The following is a 24436-nucleotide window of genomic DNA, read 5'->3' on the forward strand; positions in this document are numbered from 1 at the left end:
AGTCGAATTAACGAGAACAATGCAAATAATTCTATACTATTTCTTAATGTACCTAAAAGATGCTACACGCGTTTGTTCTATTTATCGTAAACAAAATATATAATTGTTCAATATCTATCAGCAGTAATGCGCACTATTATAAATAAAATAATAAACAAAAACTTACGTATAATTGGAAAGATGTTTCTTTTTATTTACAAGTTATAATCACTATTTTCACCGTGTTTTAATGTTGAACATTTCAGTTTACGAAATGCTCACATTTCTCATGGACGGTTGAATCGAGTACCTTATCACTTGTCATGTATAATAAAATAAAATAATATAACTGAACTACATGCATAAAAAAATTAATACATTTTGTTGAAAAGTTCTTCAACAATTGCAACTAAATGCAATGGTAGAATTTAGAAAGAGAGAGAAAAAAGAGAGAAGAATGAAAAAGAAAATACAAAGAAAACAGGACAACGATATATCTTTAATGATTGATGTCAAAATTAAAAAAAAGATTTATTTTAGGTTCATTGAATTTTAATACTTCTGAGCGTACGTCGTAACCCCTTTTCTTTTTCATTATCATTGTCACAAGTTATTATAAAAAAAAAAAAATTACATAAATAATTCATGGTTATACAATGTGAATATATATATAAATTCAACGTAAATAACAAGTTATCAGTAGCTGTATGTATGTATTTTTTTAACTTTTTAACATTTATCTCTCTATTATAACCATTTATATACCAATTATAAATTTCTCATACAGCAATACATTAAATTATACTTTGTCTATAAAAATGTTCAAAAATTTAAGTTTAAAACAGGTAAAGTTATAGATAATCATAATAGATATTTTATACTTTAAATTAATAAAATACAACGTCCAACAAATTATCGTCTTCTTCATTATTAAATGATTCACAATATTGAACTTTTTATTTAATTTTTAAACCAAAACCAAACAAAGTGTACTATTCATTGTACTATTTGACGTACTATGTTCGCATGATATTTTAAAAAGCTCCCATTTCTAAACTCTTATACAAATCTGTTTAATATATTTTTAATATTTCGGAAGACTTACACTTATAAATATTTGATAATTTTCTATAAATAATTATGCACTTCATTTTTATTAAAATCCAAATAAAAATAGTTTATAAAGGATGCAGTATAAATAATTTTGCACATGTTATTTATTAAAATAACTCGAAAACCATACGAATTAAATTCATCTTAAAATTCAATACACGCACTTTTGCAATTAACAATTTTATATGCTTGTATACTAATTTCCAGTTTGTACTTTAAATTGAAATTGAAATTGAAAATGAAAATATTACATGAAGTTCATAAAATTTGTTTCGAGACGGATTAAATCTTTTCAACTGACATTTAATTTACACACTATTTTCATTTTAATATTCTCAACCGTAACAATGTCAAAAATAGTTATGACTTACTAATTATAAAACATATTTGTCGGTATCAATTAGTGTTATAATTGAAATTAAAGAAGAGGGGCTACGAAAATTTTGAAATTGATTGTATTATTTACATGTATATAATATTAATTTTGTAATGTTTCTTGAACATACTTAACCTTCCAACATATTTAATTTAATTCATTTTATCCAGCTTTATACAAAAAGGAAATATACTGAATATAATTTCTTATATCCATTGTTCTAATACAGCTCCAGATTGGAAAGTATATTCAATAAATATCAATTAAAATTAGATAAATGAATATTTCTATAAAATATAAATGATACCAAATTACAGTCGTACAAATAAAACGATTCTTATAGAAGGTCAAGTTTTACTAGTAAACTTGAATCAATAAGTAAGAAATAAAAATACATTGTAGGTACTCCTATCGTCTCCTATAGTCATCTTTCCTGAATTTTGCTTTAAAAAAGATGATAAAAATATCTTTGGTGCTCCTATTTCATATAATAAAAAAAATGATTTTAGAAAAAAAAAGAAAGAAAAATAGAAATACGAGGGAGCATATCTATAATAAAGATTAAAAATGATAAGACAAAAAATAGTCCTGTCCACCGGTATAAAAGTTTATCTTCTAGTAGATTTTCTTCTACCTGTTGACCGCTTTGGGCGACGACTGTTCGAACGTGACATATTTGACCAAGGTAAAGAAAATTCACTGCAATTATAAAATCAACGGTATAGCAAATTAAACTAATACAAATGTAAGATATAGTTACCGATTTAATATTATTTACCTTGGAGTGAAACTAGGAATAGGGGCACCAAATGCAGCAATAGGTAACTGAGGATCCACTTGAAGACTTTGTATTTGTTCTACGTCAGGCCATAACGACAAGACAGCCTCTTCCTCAACAGTAGATGGACAAGGTCCAGTATGATTTGTATTGTAACACGTTGCTTGATGATTCTGTCTTTCTTGTCTTTGTTTCAATTTTTCAATATGTCTCTGTTCTCTAAAAACGAAAATCCATTTAAGCATTGAAATTTACTTAATAATTAACTACTGTTGCACTGGCATTATTTTACTAACACGATACAAACCTTATCCTTTGTACATCCCATCTTTTCCTCCTCCTTTCATCATTTTCTAACTTTAAATGTCTTTTGTTAAAAATTTCATCATCCAAATTTTCCGTTCCTTCCATCGTATAACAGCTTGTATATATCTTTACCCTCCAATTTGGAACTTCTAACGAGGTATCACTTTCTACTAAATTAGGTTCTTTTAAATTTAATGTATAATTAGGATCACCAACAGCTGTATAATAATGTTCTTCCGTAGTAAGGAATGACTCCTTCTTTGTTAATGGCTTTCCTTTCCTATCACTTTTTCTGTTGTTTTCTTGACCTAACGTTTTGTCTTGCACTGTAGAGGATGTGTCATTACTGATCGTAGACGAACACGAAACACCCCTTTTCCTTTTACTTCCACTGGAAATTGACGTTGAATCTGTTCTCCTCTTCTTTTTCTCTTCCCACTCTAATCTAATATCGTTACCAGTTTCTATTTTTGTTTCGTGCTTACTTTGATTATCATTTGGTTCCTGTTTGACAGTAGTAATTCCACCACTGGTATTTAAACGTATCTTAAAGCTTTCATTATACTGAGAATTATTATTCTCGGATTGAATATTTCTGTGAAGCTCGCTGGTCGATGGCACATTCATAGAATTAATAGTCGGAGAAGAACATACTCCTACATGTTCGGATGCAATGGAATTTTCATTATTTTCTGATCTAAGCTTTTGTAAATTTACACGTCTGTCCATACGCTCCAGCCGCAGCTTAAGCTGTAACACATACATTTATAAGTAAGTTCCAGCCGGATCTTCGAAAAAAAAAACATTAACAAAATGTATGTTATTTTGATACATTTTGAAAATATAAGTTTAAACATTGGGGCAATTAATTACTAAATATGAACTTATATTGAGAATCACAATATTTAATTTATACACTGTTCAGAGAATATAAATTAAATATAAAAATTGAAGTATGTAAAAGAATTATAACTGATTGTATATTCATCAGTGTATAAATTAAATATTCATCAAAGGACACGAATGTTCAAAGATGAACGATCACAGAAACTACGCAGCGTCGATTTAAATTTTATTTACTGTCAACAAACGATAGGTCAGCGGAGTTTTTACTTCTCGTCGAATCCCAGGCATGATCATTCTTGCATCTAATGTACGTATAAACAAATAACACAAGATACTAGCAACAGTGATATTATCGAGGATACTATTGCGAGGACGGGCCAGTTCATTCAGGAAATCCGTTCGCTCAAAGATCTTCCATTTTCTACAGCGGGATCATCGTCGTCATAAAAGCAGTTTGCGCGCGAGAAACTGGTAACGTGAATTATACGTGTTCCGTCGGTTTCAAAGTTGCGGTTCTATGTGGAACAGCGCCATCATGCGGCAACGTTGCGTCTGACCTTCACGTCCAAGTGACCAATGAAAGAAAGAGGAGCGAGAACCGGGAAAACACAGAGTTGAAAGAACGAGAAAAGGCAAAATATTGACACACGAGCGTGGACGCGGGTAATGCTGGAACGCATGTACAGTAGAAGCACAAAGCGCGGGAATAACAAAAAAGAAAAAAAGGAAAAAACAATCATACGAAGAGGAGAAAACAAAAGAGAGAAAGGTACCGTTTCGTTCTCCTGTCGCAAAGCTGCCAAGAGCTTATCCTTGGTAACGATCTGCTCGGACTGTTGTTGGATCAGATCTAGATGAAGCAGCAACAGTTCCTTGAGATGTTTAACTTCGGTGAGATCGTTTTGACGCGGTTCATTGCCACGGAGAGGGCTGACACCGAGCGCAGAAGTGGCGGTGGCTGCTGGAGCCCCGCTGTCTGTCATGCTGGCGTACATGTGGTCGAAGTCACAGGGGAAACTGAGTATCCCGGCGGCTGGTTTACCATCCTCGTCGACGTTCTCGAATTCACCGCGGGAGCAACTGTTCCCCTGGTTGACGACGGTGGGATTGACGGTGGTGCTGGCGGTGGAGACCGTGTTACTTCGAACGCCGCTGGTCGCCGACGTGGTAGACAAGTGCTCGTTCATCGCCGCGACCATGTTGTTGTCGTCGTCCTCCTCGTTATCCTCTTCCTCGTCCTCCTCGTAGCAAGGAGCAGAAACAGTCGTGGTCCTGATTCGATCGTCGTGCTCAATGATGGTGATGGTGGTGGTGGTAGTAGCAGTGGTGGTGGTTGTGGTAGTAGCGGTGGTGGTGGTTGTGGCGGTGCTCAGATTGACAACTGGCGTCCCGATACACCTTTCGTCGTACGGCTCTTCGAACACGATCTCGCTATATCCCGTCCTCGAGTTCACATCCCTTTCATCGCAGACAGCTTCCCGAGCTCCCGGTATCTTCACGTCGGAATCAACGTCGCAAAACTCCACGCCGACGACGCCCTCGGCGGTCAAGCCGGCAACACAGACACCGCTATTACTACCACTGGCACCGTTATCACTGCTGGTGAAACAACCACTACCACCATTACCGCAGCCACTATCACCACTACCGCTACTGCTTTCACTAGCAGCACTAGAATCAGCAGTACCAGTGGTACCAGCACCAGTACCGACAACACCACCAGCGGCGACAGTAACAATAGTAGTAGTAGCAGTAGGAGCAGCAACAATAGCACTAGTACTACTAGTAGTAATAGAAGAAGTAGTGGTAGTAGTAGTAGTAGTACTAGCATTACTAGTATCACCAGCTAGAATTACTATGGAAGAAGCAGTGCTGCCAGCAGCGCCGCTCTCGTTTTCTCTCTTGTTCCCGTACTCGTATCCGTGAACGTTCTCCTTCTTGTTCTCACCGTTCACGAGTTTCGAGGCCGAGCCACTCGACATCTTCTTCCCTCTCTACCGCCCTCGCCGACGCTTCCCACTTCTTCATTTGTGGCCGCCTCGAGCGTACCACGCGCCCGCACCGCGCACATTAAGCGTCTTGACAATATGCCCTCACGCCGACGATGCCCTCACCGCCGCTCTCCAGCCCTGTCGCCTATCATCACCCCTCACCGATCCTTCTTCGCCTCTCGCCGTCCACCACGCGGACACTTCCCTTTCAGCAAATCCTCTTTCACGTATCGCCTCTCGTTTCGCGACGCAAGCTTCAAACTACTTTGGCGACTCTATCTGCCAGTGGCAGCGCACGAGGTGCCTGTCCTCCGGGATCGTACTTGTGTGTTTACTCTGACGAACGATGCGAGCCGCGCACCGCGCGCTGCGTTCCACTGCCTCTCGTATACCCTAAGCCCGCGACATCTCGCGGTATCTGCTGCCAACCTTCTCTCGTCGTCGTTTCATTTGTTTTTCTCCATCGATCACCACCCACCGCAAGTTTCATTGAACGTCGAACGCACACGCGATTCGACCTTCTCCTTTCACGCTTTGTTCCTGTACACATCTCGCAACCGTACTTACACACAGTCGTTACACACGCTCGCCACAATAAAAACAAGCGCATGCGTTCTACTGCGCGTTTCTTCACGAATGCGTGTACTTCGAAAATACGCTGTATACTGTGCAATTCTTCAAGTTCCAACGATATGGAAAATATCTGAAATGCACGTGCGTGCGAACAAAGATAGTTTAACGCGTTGGGCGCCGCGTGTGCCGCATAACCTTGTTTCGCACCAAGTTTTTGCTTTTTGTATATTTTAATATGAATCATGTTATCTTTTCGATTGTACAGTGTATTCTCTGGTTCTGGCGTTTATTGCGATAACAAATAAATTCCGAGCTCTCGAAAAACTGGAAAATACATCATTTTTACACATTTCCCAAACTCTACGCCGTGTACAATTGCACGCAGAATGAAATCTCTGCTTTTTGTATATTTCAATGTGAATAAACTTATTTCTTTGTTTGTTTAGTGTATTTTCTGGTTTTATCGATTATTGTAATAATTTTGAACTATCATTTCTAGAATAGTTCACTGACAACTGGCACTCAACGTGGTAAACAGCACGTTCTATGCATGTATATATGTATATTAATTCTCCTATAGATATAAATTCGTTCAACTCGAACAAACTTTTAATTATTTTCCAATACATGTACACTATACGCTAATTGTATTATACAATTTTTTATTTTTAATTTAACTTTCCAAAAATTTATTTCCTTGTCGATTGTCCAGTTTTCTTCCAAACTTTAATGCCAAATTACTTTTTGATATGTCATTTTACTTTCTTCTATAATAATAAAAATATTTTGCAAAATAAAATTTGCAAAACAAAAATAGCAAGTTATCACGGCAAGTATAACTAACAAGAGTATTTAGCGACAATGTTATTTTCTATCAAATTATTTGGCGTTAGCTTTGCCAATTATACGATAATTTTAGAAAATTTTCGATAATGTAGAGAAATGCGTCACTGAAAACTATTTATTTCTGAATATTTATTTTCGTATTACGCATGTATTCTGTATGTATACAACACATGTGTTTCACACATATAAACACGTGTTTCTATTGTCGATGAATTTTTAAAAAACAAATCTTTAAATTTTTAAATCTTAATTTTTGGTCTCATGCGTCTTAAGTATTAAAAAAATGTTCAGTCAATGATTGACAAACTCACAAGTTCGATCGTCTACAAACGATCGACGTATTCAGTTGAAATTATTAATTATGAAATTAATTTATCCATTATAGTATTACATAAAATTTTTATTACGATGATTTGTATATTGGCATCAAAAGTTACAGTCTATAATGCGATACATGTTACTATGACGTTTTATAATAAACTGTGAAATTGATATGATGCGGAGATGATTTAAATAATCGACGTGAATAATGGGCCTTTAACATATACGTAGGCTAAGTAATGGTAACGATATCGATATTTACGAATTATTCCATTACATTTTAGAGATATGTTGCATCGATCCCTTAACAAGAAAAAAAAAAGAAAAATAAAGTAATTGATACAGGCCTCGCGTATAAAAGAAGAAGCTAACACTAAATGCTATAATTGTACCACAAAGAACTTACATGATAGAACTGATAGACGATGAAAAATTCGAGATTATATGTACACGCGTATTCGTATGTTTAATTGTACTCATTATCCACATAATTCGGTGATTTTATAACGCTAGACGTAATGTGTAAAAATTTGAAATATAGAAGTATCGATTTTTTTAACGTTAAATATATATAAATAATTTATTGCCTGTTATAAATTCATTTTTAAATATATTAAAATTATAATTCATATACGCCAGATAAGGGGAAAATAATGCGTTTTTAGCGTTTAAAACTTTTATATTTATGTTTAATTGTTTCTTTTATTGCTTATCTGACATTTATGAATATCGGGCAAACTCTTAAGGGTCTACAGATATCATAACACAATCATTAATTTTCTATATCATAAATAACAAAATGGATTTCTTATTATCTACTTAAGCTTCGGACACAGTCAAACATTAAGATCAATCGTTGCAAACTAAAACAATTTTTGGGCAAATTTTGTAAACAGAAATAATCATTTACTGCTATATATATGTACGTCTATTTTCAATCAATTATAGTTTATCGGTGTGCCTTGTAATTACGATTCAATAAATAACTTTTAACTAACTAACTACTTTTCTTCCATTTTTCCCATTATCATTATCAGTTTGTTCTATAGGTTGTTATCTTTTAAATTATTAAATTGCAACTAATATCGCATAAAATACAGGCTCAAAAATATACACTGTCTAACAAATTATCCAAATGAATATACAAAGATCTTTGCAAAACCTTTGTTCTGGAAAAACCTTTGTACAATGCAACTGGTGCATTAGATTTAGATATAAATCTAGTACCATTTAAAATTCCATGTATATAATTCATTGCGATGTTTTTTTTTAGTTTCAGCTATACAATTCCTGCATATTTCAACGTTCAAATAATTAAAAATTACTATTGATTAATGAAACTGTATGTTTATTAGATACACTGGCACACCGCGGAAACGTAATTTCCCTGATAAATTTAGCATTAAAGATACAACTACATTTGAGTATTATCTGGATTGAAGGATGTACGTGGTAAAAGAGAATGATATACTGTCGGTTCATGATTTACAGCGGAACTAATTTTTCTAAGCTATATGTTACGATATTTCAACATGATTTTTGGTTATCGTTTGTATTATATCAATTAAATATCTAATAAATGTAACAACAATGATATACAGATTTAAACGTTCACTACAGTTACATGCATATATAAATTCAATTTTCTTCTACACGCTGTATGGCAATATCCTACGTATATTCCTATATACAAGTGTAACAGTACTTTTCATTTCTCTCATTTGAATAAAATTTCTATTTCTTGTTGCATATGTGATAGAATTTATATAAACGTAATGCAACGAACACAATTCTAAAAAATTTTTAAAACGTGTCTTACAATAGAAACACTTTTTTGTGAATGAACCTCACAAGTTCCAACAATTTTTCGCTAGATTTTTCTCACATTATATGTACATGTACTTTAAAAAAGTTCAAAATAAAACGGATTTTCTTTTTCTTTCAAATTTTAAACAAACAATATTGTTCACGTTGTGCAGATCTCTGTTAAAAAAAAAAAAATGTATTTTGCAATAATGCAAAGTATATACTATTTTTTTAGCAGGATTTTCCAAATGTTACTTCAATGCAAAAATATCGTATTTTTATGACTAGAGTAATAATATTTAATATCAATATAATTAAATAATATTGTTTCTTCACTCTTTTTGAAGGTAAAATAATATTTAGTACGAATAGTGATTACAAATGCGAAAACTGTCGTCTAATTTTCTTAATTATTCTTAAGGAACTGCGAGTTAATATATGTTTTTCGTTTATGCATTTCTCAAATCGTTCATTTCTCCCTATGTTTCTCTTCTTTTTGATTTTCGATATGAAAATATATTTTACGAACAAAATATTTGCCTCTGAGGTTGAGTTTCTTTAAACCTATATATTATATCTTGATTACATTATATTGTTAATTTCATTTACAGTCTGCCTATAAAAAGAGACGCGAAAGATTTAAAACCAACCCGATAAAATTCATTAAAATAAACAATTAATTGTGTTTCATTATGCATAATTTGATACTGTTTTTCTATGACACCATACGTTTATCATATCAGTAATAATAGGAACTAAGTTTGTAAGTTTAATTCAAAGTCGAAAAACTTCTAAAAAAAAAAAATATGCGCGACTCGACAGCGTTTAAAATAAACATTCAAAAGCAAAAACTACCGATAGCTTCTCAATGTTGAGACTTTAAACGATCATAAAATAAAAATACAGTTTTTTCATGATAATCGTTAAAAGATCTTATGCCTTCAACTTCAATACGTATAAAAACGCAATAGCAGATATGTGCGTTAAAAATTCAAGTCACGGATTCTTTTAAAGAAATTCGTATCTACGTTTGATTCGTTTCCCCATGGATATCTTTTCTTGAAAAATTTGTAATTAATTCCTTAAGCGCAATGACAATATGGGAGTTCTTACTGGTACGATATTTGTCGGAACATGCTACTAATCTCCTCCATCGTTTTGTTCTTTGTCTCGGGTACTTTCTTGTAAATGAAGAAAACAAAGAATGCTTGTATTGCGGCGAAAATAATGAATACATGGGCACCCAGCGCCTCCTGCAGCGGTAGAAATCCGATACTGACGATAAAATTCGCCGTCCAATTGACCGCAATAGCAACGGACGTCGCCGCGGGTCTCGCAGATTGGTTAAACAACTCGGACACCAGGAACCAAGGGATACTACCTGGTCCAGTTGCAAATAAGATTACGAATGTCATTACTAGTACAATCGAGGAATAAGCTGCTGCGCGAGATGTATCCTGAAAACGGGAAAAAATTAGGAAACGAAATTAAATCACGTGTTGTAATGTGCAGAGTCCAGAGTCTACGTGCAATATTAAATTTATGTACAGTGGTATACTTACTGCAAAAGCAAGACAAATCGCAAGCAACGCAGTATCGATAAACATCCCAGAGAATCCAGCTAACAGCAACGTTTTTCTTCCAGCTTTTTCTACGAGTATCAATGAAACAAAAGTCATAACAACGTTCATCGCTCCGACAGCCATTGTTGCATTCTGGGCTGCGGTTTTATCCAACTGCGCCATCGTGAAGATCTTCGTCGAGAAGAACATGACGGCATTTATCCCAGACAATTGTTGAGCGAACATAACCATAATTGCGATTATTAATGGAATTCTAAGAGCAGGATTTACAAATAATTCTTTCAGCGTAACCTTTGGTACAAGTTTCACTGATTCATATTCCGTTCTCATTTCTTCCATCTCATCGTGAACTTCGATCGTGCCACGCAACCAGGCCAAAGCTACAAAAAAAAAGTCATTTAATTACCGATAAACGTTTCGCTCCAATAATACAATACAACTCCATTCTATATTTCTACGAATGTGAAACCAATCGCAGCTCTGTGTATCCCGCGAGATACGTGCATGGAAATGATTCTGTGAATTTCTAGCTTTCTGTCCTGAGACGCCTTTTAGTTCAAATACTATGGAACGTACCTCTTTGAGCATCCATGTCCTTCCCTTTGCTGAGCAACAAATATTTCGGACTTTCAGGGCACAGTGGAAGCGTGACCACTTGGAAGATCGCAGGAACAATCGTCAGGCACAAAAGAAGCGGCCATTGATCCTCGGTACCCAAGATTTGTTCTAATCCGAGAATCTGCGATACCAGAATAGACATAGTAATAACCAGTTGATAAACGGTGCCAACAGCTCCTCGCAGATGAATAGGTGATATTTCGGATAAATACATGGGCGCCAGACCAGCGTTTAATCCTGCATTGATGCCGATTATGAATCTTCCGATGATTATCATCTCGTAGCTCTTCGCTGTTTTAGCACAGCCCTCGAAGATTACTGTGATGACGACCAAAATGTTGTTCAGCAACAAACCGCCCTTCCTGCCGAAACGATCGGCTACCGTGCCCACTAGAGAACCACCAATCATCCCGCCTACGCAGAATATCGACACAGCTATCGACCATATCATCGTTACTTCCGACTGCTTCGTTGGTACACCGGTACGATTCATCTTCAGGTTACTGATCCAGTCTTCGATGAGCTGTAACATATCATCCATATCGTCACCTTGTTTTTTTTTTATTTTTTTTATAATTTTTATAATTTTATAACTTTTATAATTTTTATAATTTTATAACTTTCATAATTTTTATAATTTTATAACTTTTATAATTTTTATAATTTTATAACTTTCATAATTTTTATAATTTTATAACTTTTATAATTTTTATAATTTTATAACTTTCATAATTTTTATAATTTTATAACTTTTATAATTTTTATAATTTTATAACTTTCATAATTTTTATAATTTTATAACTTTTATAATTTTTATAATTTTATAACTTTTATAATTTTTATAATTTTTTTTTATGACTTTTATAATTTTATAACTTTCATAATTTTTATAATTTTATAACTTTCATAATTTTTATAATTTTATAACTTTTATAATTTTTATAATTTTTTTAAATAATTTTTATAATTTTATAACTTTTATAATTTTTATAATTTTTTTTTATGATTTTTATAATTTTATAACTCTCATAATTTTTATAATTTTTTTTATGACTTTTATAATTTTATAACTTTCATAATTTTTATAATTTTTTTTTTTATGAAATATTTTTATAATTTTATAACTTTCATAATTTTTATAATTTTTTTTTTATCAAATACTTTTATAATTTTATAACTTTCATGATTTTTATAATTTTTAAAATAATTTTTATAATTTTTTTTTATGACTTATAATTTTATAACTTTCATAATTTTTATAATTTTTTAAAATAATTTTTATAATTTTATAACTTTTATAATTTTTATAATTGTATATTTTTCATTTATTTACATATTTCAAACACGACGTTTCGATCGTTGGATGATCGATGGCTCAGTTATCTTGAATATGCAACTGATACCACCGAATAGCCAACGCTATACATATAAAATTGTGTCAGCCATTCGAATGAATTTAACTTGCAAAAATTACGTAGATACGTACGAAAATCTACGATTAGTGGAAAAAAGCATTATGCATATAGCCAAACAAGCGATTATTGATTCTCCGCGTCGTGTTAAAATAAAATTCTCCTGCATAACGTTAGGAACGTGTTGTACGACCTTTGAATAAATTCGAAGGCGTCGTTGAAAAGAATTAATTAATTAAATTGAAAAAATTAATTAACTATCGATTTATTTAACAATAGCCACAAAACAATTTTGTTGTTCAGTCATTTGAAAATAAGTACGATCGCAAAGTAGATACGTACTGATATTCCGTAAAAAGAAAATGCTGACAATGTGTGTTATGAAATACCTGCTGAGGTGCGTTAACAACACCGGTGTTGTACCCATGTTGAAACGATGATCCAAGTGCAGCAGCTGCGATAGCAAACGCTAATCGTCCATTTAGACCCTGCAATAAAGACAATTATTTATTATCAATTACACAGACAGGCATTGCACGACATCGTGAACATGTTAAAAAATTTCTCTACATATCAGAAAACTTCTTTACAAATAACAAATAATAAATGAAAATTAATCGAAAATTACATTCGTGAAGTTATTTTCTAACGTACAACAATTTTGTCGAATCGTAAATAGAAATTATTAAAATAATTAAAAACATTAGTTATATATAAGTGAGGTTATTACTTCGATAGAAATCGTTTACAATGACCAACGACGCCCCGCCTTTAACGAAGGGGCTGAAAATCGTTTCTGATTTAACGTTTACAAAATATTATCTTGCCAATTTCCCCCACGATACGCGAATAAAGTTTTCAAACGACGAGTAAGTAAAGATAAGGAAGCAAAGTTTTTAACGATGACGATCGTTGGTGATTTGACGTTCGCGAAATCAAAAGACCTATTTTTATCTTACCGTCCTCCCGAAATAAGTAAATCCAATCGTTTTCAGAGTCATCGAGAGATATTCCGATTGATACACCGAACTGATAGAATCGTACTGACAACTTCGGTATCAAACTACTTCAACTTGACTTTTTGTACAATGTGTCCACATGTACTTTATACAAAATATCTATATGTATGTGCACATATGCATATGTGTAAGTGTATAAAAGATCTCCAGTCTCCCGTGTTTTCAAGCACGTGTCAAAGATTATTCTGCGGGTCGGTACCCCTGCTACCCATTTTTATACCGCTTCTGTCCATGGCACACAACCACGCTAAACAAACCGTTGTACTTACACGGCACGCACACGTAAACCAAAGGAACTTTACCAGTCAGTGTTTCTCAAACCGACCAAGCGAGGAGGAGCTTGGAGGTACGTGATTCAATTTAATTTTAAATTAATTCGTACGATCAATTACCTATTTTAGAAGCGTAATTAGATAATATAACGTAACAGAATCAATCAAGTTATATTCAATTACGTGCATATATACACTTACGTGTACTTGCTGTTGGTTATTAGCTACATATTCCCATTTCATTATTCACGTAGCTATTTGCTACAGCGTTTGCTCTCAAGTTCACTTGAATTCAAGTTCATTGGAATTTTCGCCTGTTATTGTAGAAGAAGTTAACTTAAAAGAAAACGGCCGGTTAAAGACAAACGCTTAATGTGAGAATATCTGCCAAGTCACTGATAAAAATAAATATGTATGTATGCATATCTCATGCCATTATTTCTTTACTTCTTCGTGAATTGCATTAAAGGCAAGCCTTATATTTCTACCACTGTTCAGTTTCGTCGTTTACTTTTTTGCTCGGCTTTCGATCGCCTCGAACGATCTCAGCTGGTCGGAATGCAGCCGGAGATTTCAGATAGTCCGATCAGTTCGAAAGGCGAGAGACTTCTACCAAATAACGACAAAAGGCACCGGTTTCACGCCGGTATGGAACGGAACGAGAGCTATACTCCGTACTTTTACACTCCATATACTTCGTAATCTACGAACTTATTTTATTTTAACCTCTTGCGCTGGAATGACGTACCACAATTTTTTGTTCCAAAATTGTAATATTTTCTCAGTTTCAAGTATATCTAAGTAAAACAAAATAGGCAAAACGAATAATAAATTTATTATTCCTCGATAATTTCTATCCAGTGATAGATATACTGACGAGTTCAAAAAGAAACCGACGAATTATTGTTTACGGTCTGGTCACTCGTTATGGTCCGCAATCAGTTGCTAGCGCAAGTTAAAACTTTCAAGACCTGTAGCCTTGTGTTTTAAGTGGACTTAAAACGCTTCATCGCGATGCGAAAAAACGGACTTATCTTTTATCTGATTCGATTGAATTCACTGAGACTTTGTTTCAGGAAAACGACACCGCCAACAGCGGCGCGGATAAAAATTCTTTCGTAAGCAGATTTCACGCAATAGCGTAATGGTTTCTGGTATTTGTCATTATACGCAAGTACGTCTTTATTAGTATACGATATACGCGATCATCCGGCTGTTTATGTACATATTTGGAAACAATCGATATTTGCAGCAATAATGACAAATACGTAACGAAATTCCGTTTCATTGTGTGATGTGGGGGCAATAAATGCCTGGAGAAACTCGTCACAACTGACGAAAAAGCGAAAATTCCCCGTTTCTCGAACGCGACGTTCCTGCGTTGGTGATTGGTTGAAACAGAGGTGTGTCGATCGCGGGCAATGCTGATTGGTTTGGAACGCCAAGCCTCTTCTACACCGGTCTCGTGGCACACGCAACTTCGAGCGTCCTAATTATAGCCACCACATGACACGACACGAACGCAAACAATTTATGAAAACTTTCAAGCTATATCAATTAGTTCGATGATCCACAACTGTCGGCTAAAACTTTTGAAAATTTCCCAATAACACGTCTCGTTAATTTAACTACAAGTAATCGTCGCACAATTTCTATGTACATACACGTGTACACGTACGCAAGTACTGTACATCTGTGCGTATATCTATTGTATACAAGCGTAACTAAGCCATTTATCATGTACATAATATCTTATTATTGTCAGATGAACTAAAACGAAAAAGAAAAAAAAGAAAAAAAAAACTTTACATGCCGTTAGTTGAAATCAAAAGTACGTCGTGAGTACGTACACACGTACGTTGTTTTTGCACGAGAAACATGAATCGAATTACATGTGTGACAGTTTGTTTGAAAGAATCGATGTACACAGTGTTTTGCGCTAATTGTTCACGTTCACGCGAGAGATGTTCTCGGTCGAAAATAAAAAGAATAACGTTGTTTTCGTGTTGCTATTTTTACACGGAAATATGTAGTTTCAGATATTCCGGACATATACTTTGATTCTTATCCAGCTCATCCAACGGACTAGTTTCTTTCTCATTCTCGTCAATTTTAAAAATTAAATTTCATATCGTTTCGGATTTAAAGTTTTATAAAATAATGCTTCGAATTTTTTCGAAACACAAGCTTTCGTAAAAGAAATCTTTGGAATCTAATTGAAATATTAATTTATATTTAAACATGTTAATCTTGTTTACACGTCTACACGTATGTCATTTGACTTTCATGTGTACATATTTAATACGTATAATTCCTAAGAAAATACGAATTTTAGATTGATAAATTTATTTATATCATGCAAAGAATATTAAATGTTTGCAATTCAACAATTTACATGCATTTGTAGAAAAATAATTGTACAAAATTGTTTATATAAAAATACTTCAATAAGTAAATCTATATAAAAATATTTCAATAAATAAATCTAAATTAAAACGCCAAAAAAAAAACCTGCAAAGTATTTACAAGTATTCTAATACCCCTTATTTTATAAGGGACACTTGTGTTTCCAAACTTGTTCAATTTAAAGAAAAAGTCAAAAGGCCATCGAGTTTTACTTAACAACTTCTGATATGACACATACAATTCGTCAAATTAATATGAACACATGAGTCGAGTGATAAGGTTACGTTTTTTCTGACTTTTTTTTCCACCAAATTGCCAAATTTTTGTAATAACTCGAAACATAATTATAATCTGCGGGGACATTTCGATAACATTTACTCGCGATGTACATTCTGTGTTCGTATAAATGTGAAGAAATCACAATTCTAACAATGTCACCTCCACATATTTTAACTCGGGTATAATGTTATCTAGCACAACCTTGGCCTAACGTGAAGCTTAACACAGAGTTTCTGATTAATGTCATCACCAATTTCCTTTCACTTTCGATTTAAACGAATTTTATTTGCAATACGAGACACATGCTACTAACAATATTATCCAACGAAAGGAGAACTCGACTTTTTAACAACTGTCGCACAAATGTTCCCGTTTTCTTATTTCACCTGTACAGCTGGTCCATGCTTTGTATTCAAAGAACAGAATATTAGAAAGGTCTGGAATATTTCAACTGAACTAAATCATCAAACTGTACGTATCAAAAAATTTCTTTTACGAGTTTCACATGGAAACGTGATCGTTTTATAGTTAATGAATAGTTCAAGTAACGCAATTCCTTTTCATAGTTAATTTAATAAACATTCTTCCTCTGCTGCGTTTACATAAAAAGATAGGAGAAACGTAACACGAGAGCGAAACAAGCCTACTCCTACGAAAAAAGGAAAGGAACAAAGAAAATCGTCGGTCGTGACGCGCGAGTTGTGTTCAACGTCTCGAAGATGGTAAACGAGCCAAAATTTTTGTGGAAAAAAAAATAGAATTCTCGAAATTCGATCGTAACAAAAGTAAATCTGTATTTCCTTATTAAGCTAATTCCATTTTTTTTTTTTTTTTTTTGTTAAATATTTCCATATTTAATTTTTATCAAACTAAAATTCCATGTTTAATAGTGAAAACGTACATTTTTTCGAGTTCCGAAAATCCACAGATGCTCGAAACGTTCACGTCGATTCTTAGTATTTGACTGCTAATGACACATTTACATACTGTTCACAACGATACAACACTGAGGACGAATTGATTTCGACAAATGTTTCATCCGCACCAAAATTCACAGTAAGTTAATGCATCGAGTGTTTCAGCGTGATGAGCGTTTCAGGGAAAAAAAAGAAAAAAAGAAACATAAAGAACATGGTGCTGTTACCGCCAACGTTTTGGTCGTCGTCAACGCAGCAGGCAGCATTACGAAAAAAACTGACGTGCAAAATCAGTCGTATGGAAGTTCGTTTTTTACCTGTAGGCACCCTTGGCTCATGGTTAACTCGATGAAATCTCGCAAATCGTTCTCGTACCACTCAACTGGAGGGACGTTTCGCTGTCACTCGACGCGTGATGGGAAATTCGAATCAAACGGATACGACGACAACGAGGAGACAACGACCGAATCGTTCCGTGTCACGGTCGCGTATGAAAGCTACTGAGAGACAACATTGCTGCGAGCGCGAGCGGGACGAAAGCCGATTTTCGAAACCAGTCGTATCTCCCTCTCCTTGTTGCTCTCCCTCGAGCTCGGCGAGCTCCCTCGGACGAATCTCAACTACCAATTGAACAAAACACACCGAGTTACCTCGCTCGTCGATTCCGACAAAACCCATAAGAGAAAAAGAAAATGGAAAAAGGAATTCACGTTCAACAGACGTTCACAAATCTTCACGAAGATTTTCCTCTCCTTCCTTTCTCTTCCGATTGGTTGGTTAACCGAAACGCTTTCACGGTCGCTACTTTCTTGCTTTCGGGACGCGTGTCTCTGTTTATCGTCGAATTGCAACATGGCTAACCGGCAGTTACAGAAACTAATTTTTCGTTACAAAGTCTTTTGCTGGAAATGTATAATCTGTTAACTTTTTCTATTGGAAGATAACTGATTCCGAGTAACCACCAGAGGTATTTTCGCTATCGAATCGTAGCAAACGATACGATCGCTAGTTTCTTCGTCAGTATCGAAAAATCTCATCTATTGTATATTGATATCGTGCACGCAGATCGAACGAAAAGACGGTCAAGATTCGTACCACGGATTAACACGTAATTACGCTAGCTGTAGGTGTGTACTTGAAGACTTATCGACGGATTTAAGTTTCTTATATACATTTGTCCTTCTCGATTTCATCGATCTTGAACCGTAGTCCCGCCGATCGAGTTTATGTTTCATCCGCCACGTATTAAATAAATATGTTTACACAGCCGAGTTACAATAACAGCCTTTCACATATTGTGATCCAAGTCTTGTTTTATAAACCTCTTTACGCAACGACGTCACGAATAAAAAAAAAAGAAAAAAAATAATTTTGCACTGTTATCTACGAGTAAAAATTGCTGGGTTGTCAGAGAGAAAAAAATAAAATAAAATAAAATAAAAATTAAAGTAAAATAAGACAGTGCGTAACAAAATCTTATAGTTAAAAACTCGGATCGTTTCAATGGAAAACCGGATGCAGCCTTTTAATATAATGCTTACGCCGCGTGCACCAATTTTATAGTTAAGAATATTAAAGTTAGAGTGATTGTCACGATCTATGTAATCCAAGCGACACTTGAACCGTCGTGTTACCTTTGTTCTTTCGGTTTTTTCGAACCAATAGTCGCCGCGGCGATTAAACTCGTTTAATGCAGAAAAGAAAAATCAATTTACAAGAAAAATACGGATCATAAACGATCGGGTCCTCGATTGCGCACATTTTTTTCGTCCAGTTTTTTTTCCCAACCTAACCTAGAACGTTTGCTTTATTTGAACGTCCAGAAATAAATGGAGATCATCCGAAACGAAATGTTTTCACAGATAAAATAAAACCGTGTCCCGCCGGACTCTGACGATTTCGTTATCATTAAACAAAACGGAAGTTACACAGACTATGGAGGCCCACGTTTTGAGAAAGTGAACGTTTTTACGCGTTTAGTAAACACGTTTCAAATACACCTACATATATATACATAATATATATACCCGTGTATATATATATGCATAAACATAAAATAAAATAAACTCTCGTCAGTGTACAAAGTACACTGCGACATTTCGACGTGTGCGAGAAATGAATACGAATAGGGGAAATAAAGAAGTGAAACCAAGGAAACGACAGCGTGACCTTTACAGCCGTGGATATTCTCTTCTCTCTCCGAAAACGTGTAATTTAATAGGCACAGAATGTACGTGTGTCTGTAAGGATTATAGTTATCGCCCGTGACATTCGATATGGCCAAAAATTTGAACTTCACGCGATATTACGAGATTAGATTTCTCTCTCGTCACACGTAAAGTTACTTGGCCGTACACTGCGAATTAAAACAGACTGTTTAACTGGCTTCAACTATCTTCAACAGCATCCATTTGCTCTCATACACACACACGGAGATAACTTGCAATCGCTTCAACAGATATTAACAGACGTGAAATAGAATTAACAAAGAATAGAATAATAACGTATAATTGAACTATCTCTCATTTTCAAAAATTATCACGTTCACGTTGTATCGTGTATACTTACCAACCGCTTATCCTCCGTGGCAGACTGCGTGTGAAAGAGTAAGCAAAGAAATGGGAAAGATAAGACATGTTTCAACTTTCAACGCTATCTCTACTTAAGTTTGGTAGAAAATTTTTTGTTTACCTCTGGCGCCGGAGTTAAGGGCGTTGGTGTCGTAGCCTGTTTCTCAATTTCATTGCTCGACTAAACCGAAATTTATTAATTACGTAAAAACGCGTAAAAATCTCTATTTAATCTTATATAACTTTTTCTTTTTTTTTTAATACCTTGTCCTTTTCTATTGACATTGTAAAGCGGCTTGTAAAAAAAAAAGAATCATAAATTACATTTACTTATGTAATTATATATAGTATATAGTATTATACAAATATCGTTCAAAGTATATTTATGATAAAATAAATAATTTATGAGAGAAGAAAAAACAAATAAATGTAGATAATATAATCATTGGAGTCAAATGTAATATTTTGAATTATTTCATAATATTGTGTGAAATAACTTCGAAATAATTTAAAAGCCAAACATTCAAACATACTCAATGAACAGAATTTATTATGAAGTGAAAGCGACAATGAGAGAGCAGATAAGAAATTCACGTATGATACTTGAAATTCATGTATCACTTAGCGATACGTCGAAAAATCGTACGATAGATTATAAAAATTATAAATTATAAAACACTTATGCAATCAATAATGTTCCGAAAAGATTGATAATTCCTTCGTTGTATATCATCAACAAGATTGCACACAATTCACGTCGTATATAAACATTTTTCATCATTGATTAGTCATGACGAAACAGTTCAATATCACTTATTATAATAATGTAAAATACTAGCACATAAATTTCGAATTTACGAAAATTTTTATTTAAATTTAGATTATTTATTATTTGGTATCATAATAATCTATAGCCAATATCGATTGTGATAACAGTGTACAAAATGATTTTACTTTTCGCTTAGGATATAAATTTAATAACATTTTAATGCAATTGTAACAATTTTTTTTTTGTACATTACTATCATGATTATGATTACCATTGATAACAAAGCAACTCGAAGAAGTTTTTTTTCTCTTTTGCTTAAAACATGTATATACTTTTATAATACAACATTCTATCTCATTTGCTCTTTAACGTTATAATTATAGTGTTTCATCTAAGACGCTACTTCGTATCTACTTACATACGTACGTGAACCGTATGTATAGAAACAATCAATCTTCGTCTCGATCGATATCAACAATGATATGAATCAATATGTAAATGTTTAAATATCGGAGACTGTAACAGGTCGGTGATAATTGTCACGTGAAATGAACTCTTAACGAAAGATAAATTTTATACGTACATATGTAAGTACATATTGCTTCACATGCATCACGTAACAAGCATTGTATCATTACATCACGTAATTTTATTTAAAAATCACAGCCTCCATTTAGATCAGTTGTTTTATCGTACTGTTTTATCATTTTAAGTCAAAATTTAACCACAGAAACAATTCTAGTCAAATCTATACTTTCTCTTATCCACAGTCATTGTGATTTATAGATGCAAATAACCTAGACCTGATCGATGCTGACCGTGCTCATTTTATCCAGGTACTCGCTACATTTATTTGCATTGAGTTACATTGATATTAAGAATGTTAATATAAATCAGTATGTGCAATTGTTCCCTACGCAACAAAACACATTTGTATCAGCGAAATTATCATTATATAATGTACAATGGTAGTGGAGTTAGAAACAGATTTCCTACTTGTAAGCTAACCCAATGTCAACCACACATGTCAACCTGCAACTTACGCGTTGATATTTTCACGAGGCAAATGTAGAACTGATGCAATGAGTTTTCACAAGAGAAGTAGTGGCTGTTACCGCGCGAATGAAACATGTACGTATGTATGTATGTGAATAAATACTTGTGACTTACTGTTGATGACGTAGTCAAAGAAAACGCGGGTTTGACTATTCCAGATGAGTTCCCGTTCGATCCTTGCGTGCTTATATCTCCTGGCTAAACGAATGACCGAGCGAAGAAGCTTTCACTATACTTTTTGGGCGCACGCGCGAAAATTTACCGGTTTATACCTTTTATTGCAATTTCTAATCTAGGGCTGCTTAAGCTTTGATTCATTTGGAAAATTACGTCTAATCCAACCTCCCACGTGACGTGGGATAACAATCAATAACAATCCACGTAAAAAAAAATAAACTCACACTTTTATTTTGCCGCTCCTCCTTTCGCTCCTTAGTTATTATTGGCTACAAATGTTTTTCGTTTATTTCAACACTATGGTTTGGCGAATTATTACTATTCTTCTTTAGTCAATTTCTTTAAAATAAAATAATATTTGACGCACGTGATGCAGAGCAATTAAAGATTGCATATGAATCGTACATAAATTAATCACTTAAAGAATTTAACATTCATGAATTTGGAAAATTAACGTAGCAATATTTCGTTTACCGACGTTTCATCAAACATTCTCACAATGGACGGTTGCGAAAGATACATCACTTCAAAAAAATTGAAAAATTTAAGTCATTGTCATCCATATCCATTTACTGTTGCATAACAGTTGTTTTATACTTTTCTACATTTCACGCTGAAAACTCTTGTATTATGCGAATCTTTATTGATTTACAATATGCATAATTCGAAAAATTATTAACCTCAACTATAGTTAATTACAAATATTACGCAACAACCGTCTCCGACTTACACTAATTCTATTCCGGACTCGATTAATTGCTTGGATTTTATTACGTGAGTTATTTTTTAAAAGTACTATTCCTATCACAATCAATTTAAATATAAGTATGTATATATATATATATATATATAAATAGATTTTAATGTTTTCAGACACAATCTTACGGTATTTCTGTACGAATGAAATTAACGGTATTTTTAAGTACTCGTTATGTCAGCAATATGTTAAATAATTTTCTTTAACCTGTAACACGCGTATTCACGTAAGGTACGAGCTATACTGACTTCCATTTCTGGCTGTTTTTGTCGAGCCTGCGCCTCTACGGACGCCTATTTGGGACGAACGTTTACCGGTAGATCGATATGTTTTGAAATCTATAATTTCCATGAAGGGTAACCACACTGTAATCCTCGTAATTTAAAATAAGAAATTTACGACGTTAACATATGCACGAAGATTATTTACTAAAAACTAACTAAACTTGTAAATAAAAGCGCGTAAGTACATGTGTACATGTATGAATATATCAATTATACAAATTTTATATTTCATTATAATGTGTTAAATAATGTGATCGCTTATTTAAAATTCAGATTCATCATTTTTGTGCAACTGAATTTTGAAAAACACACACGTATAATGTATGTACATATGTGTGTGTAGCAGCTACATCCTAACCTCTTCAGAATTTAAAAGATACGATAGAGAAGTAAAAGCTATTTATATATTGTTTTCGGTTGTATAATATTAATATCAGATTGTTGAAATGAGAGAAAAAAATGTAGTGAAAACACGCGACGCACTTGGCTATCTCGTCTCAGGGTAAAATTAACGATACCACCGCGTGGGCGTTAAACGGTAGCTTCACATACGTCATTGCTCGACAGATGGCGAGCCCCCAAGAATCATTCTTTCTCTCTCTCTCTCCCACTCTGTTTCTCCTCCCTCCCTCTTCCCTTCCTCCTATATTTTGCTTTTTACTATTACTTTCCAATTTTTAATCACATAATATGATTAATGTGTTAACATTCTTCCCATTGTTCAAAATGTATATAAGAAATTTAAGATATTTATGTTTTATTACATGTTATCATTATTGTACCTATTAAGATTAAATATTATAAAGTATTGTGAAATAAAGTAGTATAATCATACTCTAGTATAGTAAATTTAGCAAATGATATCGTCAACAGCAAACAGTAAGAACAATGGAACCTTTATTCAAGTGTGAATGACCCTAAATGAATTCTAGCTTTATGATAATCCAGTTTCTTCGTTTGCAATTTATACAAAATAAATATATAGAGTATATTAAATTAAATATATAAAATAACACCATTGAAAACTTAAATTATTATAAAAAATTCTAATGTTAATATACCGTGTTTGTAAGGAGAATTCATATAAAAAAATTAAAAGTCATTTCCTTTAGCATGCTGATGTCATAAAACAATTATTTACATTTCAAATCATGTTCCATTTAAGACAGCTACGTTCACTCCGAATCCAAAGTTCTAAAACAATTATTGATGATTTAATTATAATTTATAAATATATATTACAATCATTGAAGTAACTAGAGAACATTCATATATTTTTGTCGAAAAAAGTCTTAAGAAAGCATAGTTATGTTTCGAATAAATGATACATTTCAGAAATTACGTTACATGTATTATACGAAAGGCAAGAAACACAATGTGTA

At 33.5% G+C, this 24436-nt stretch overlaps 2 protein-coding genes across 4 annotated transcripts; both read right to left on the bottom strand.

The window, feature by feature from the left end:
- Positions 1–167: 167 nt before the first annotated feature.
- On the bottom strand, positions 168–6098 carry LOC122539177 (male-specific lethal 1 homolog). Its single transcript, XM_043673861.1, has 4 exons — positions 4172–6098; positions 2554–3302; positions 2247–2465; positions 168–2167 (listed from the first exon to the last, which is right to left on the bottom strand). The coding sequence occupies exons 1-4, from the start codon at positions 5378–5380 to the stop codon at positions 2077–2079; spliced, it is 2268 nt and encodes a 755-aa protein (XP_043529796.1). The 5' UTR covers positions 5381–6098; the 3' UTR covers positions 168–2076.
- A 1093-nt stretch (positions 6099–7191) lies between these two features.
- On the bottom strand, positions 7192–22731 carry LOC122539178 (solute carrier family 2, facilitated glucose transporter member 1-like). 3 transcript variants are annotated; one of them, XM_043673862.1, is made up of 8 exons: positions 21951–22731; positions 20276–20306; positions 20133–20192; positions 20010–20033; positions 12938–13036; positions 11095–11659; positions 10498–10898; positions 7192–10392 (listed from the first exon to the last, which is right to left on the bottom strand). In XM_043673862.1, exons 2-8 carry the CDS (start codon positions 20294–20296, stop codon positions 10045–10047), a joined length of 1518 nt encoding a protein of 505 aa, XP_043529797.1. In that variant the 5' UTR covers positions 20297–20306; positions 21951–22731; the 3' UTR covers positions 7192–10044. The 3 variants fall into 3 exon arrangements, with proteins under 3 accessions (XP_043529797.1, XP_043529799.1, XP_043529798.1); XM_043673864.1 differs by lacking the exons at positions 20010–20033; positions 20133–20192; positions 20276–20306; positions 21951–22731 and adding an exon at positions 17759–17968; XM_043673863.1 differs by lacking the exons at positions 20010–20033; positions 20133–20192; positions 20276–20306; positions 21951–22731 and adding an exon at positions 13508–13748.
- Positions 22732–24436: the final 1705 nt, after the last annotated feature.

Source organism: Frieseomelitta varia, unplaced genomic scaffold (assembly GCF_011392965.1).
Source record: "Frieseomelitta varia isolate USP_RPSP 00005682 unplaced genomic scaffold, Fvar_1.2 scaffold_192, whole genome shotgun sequence".
NCBI lineage: Eukaryota > Metazoa > Arthropoda > Insecta > Hymenoptera > Apidae > Frieseomelitta > Frieseomelitta varia.

What these genes read in the sequence shown, in the direction of transcription:
- LOC122539177 (XM_043673861.1), bottom strand. Translation starts at nt 5,380, where the DNA reads ATGTCGAGTGGCTCGGCCTCGAAACTCGTGAACGGTGAGAACAAGAAG. An exon ending in TGCGACAGGAGAACGAAACG is followed by an intron (nt 3,303 to 4,171) that starts GTACCTTTCTCT and finishes TATGTGTTACAG; the next exon opens with CTTAAGCTGCGGCTGGAGCG. An exon ending in ATTCCTAGTTTCACTCCAAG is followed by an intron (nt 2,168 to 2,246) that starts GTAAATAATATT and finishes TTATAATTGCAG; the next exon opens with TGAATTTTCTTTACCTTGGT.
- LOC122539178 (XM_043673862.1), bottom strand. Translation starts at nt 20,296, where the DNA reads ATGTCAATAGAAAAGGACAAG. An exon ending in TGTCAATAGAAAAGGACAAG is followed by an intron (nt 20,193 to 20,275) that starts GTATTAAAAAAA and finishes ATTTCGGTTTAG; the next exon opens with TCGAGCAATGAAATTGAGAA. An exon ending in CCACGGAGGATAAGCGGTTG is followed by an intron (nt 13,037 to 20,009) that starts GTAAGTATACAC and finishes TCTTTATTGCAG; the next exon opens with GGTCTAAATGGACGATTAGC.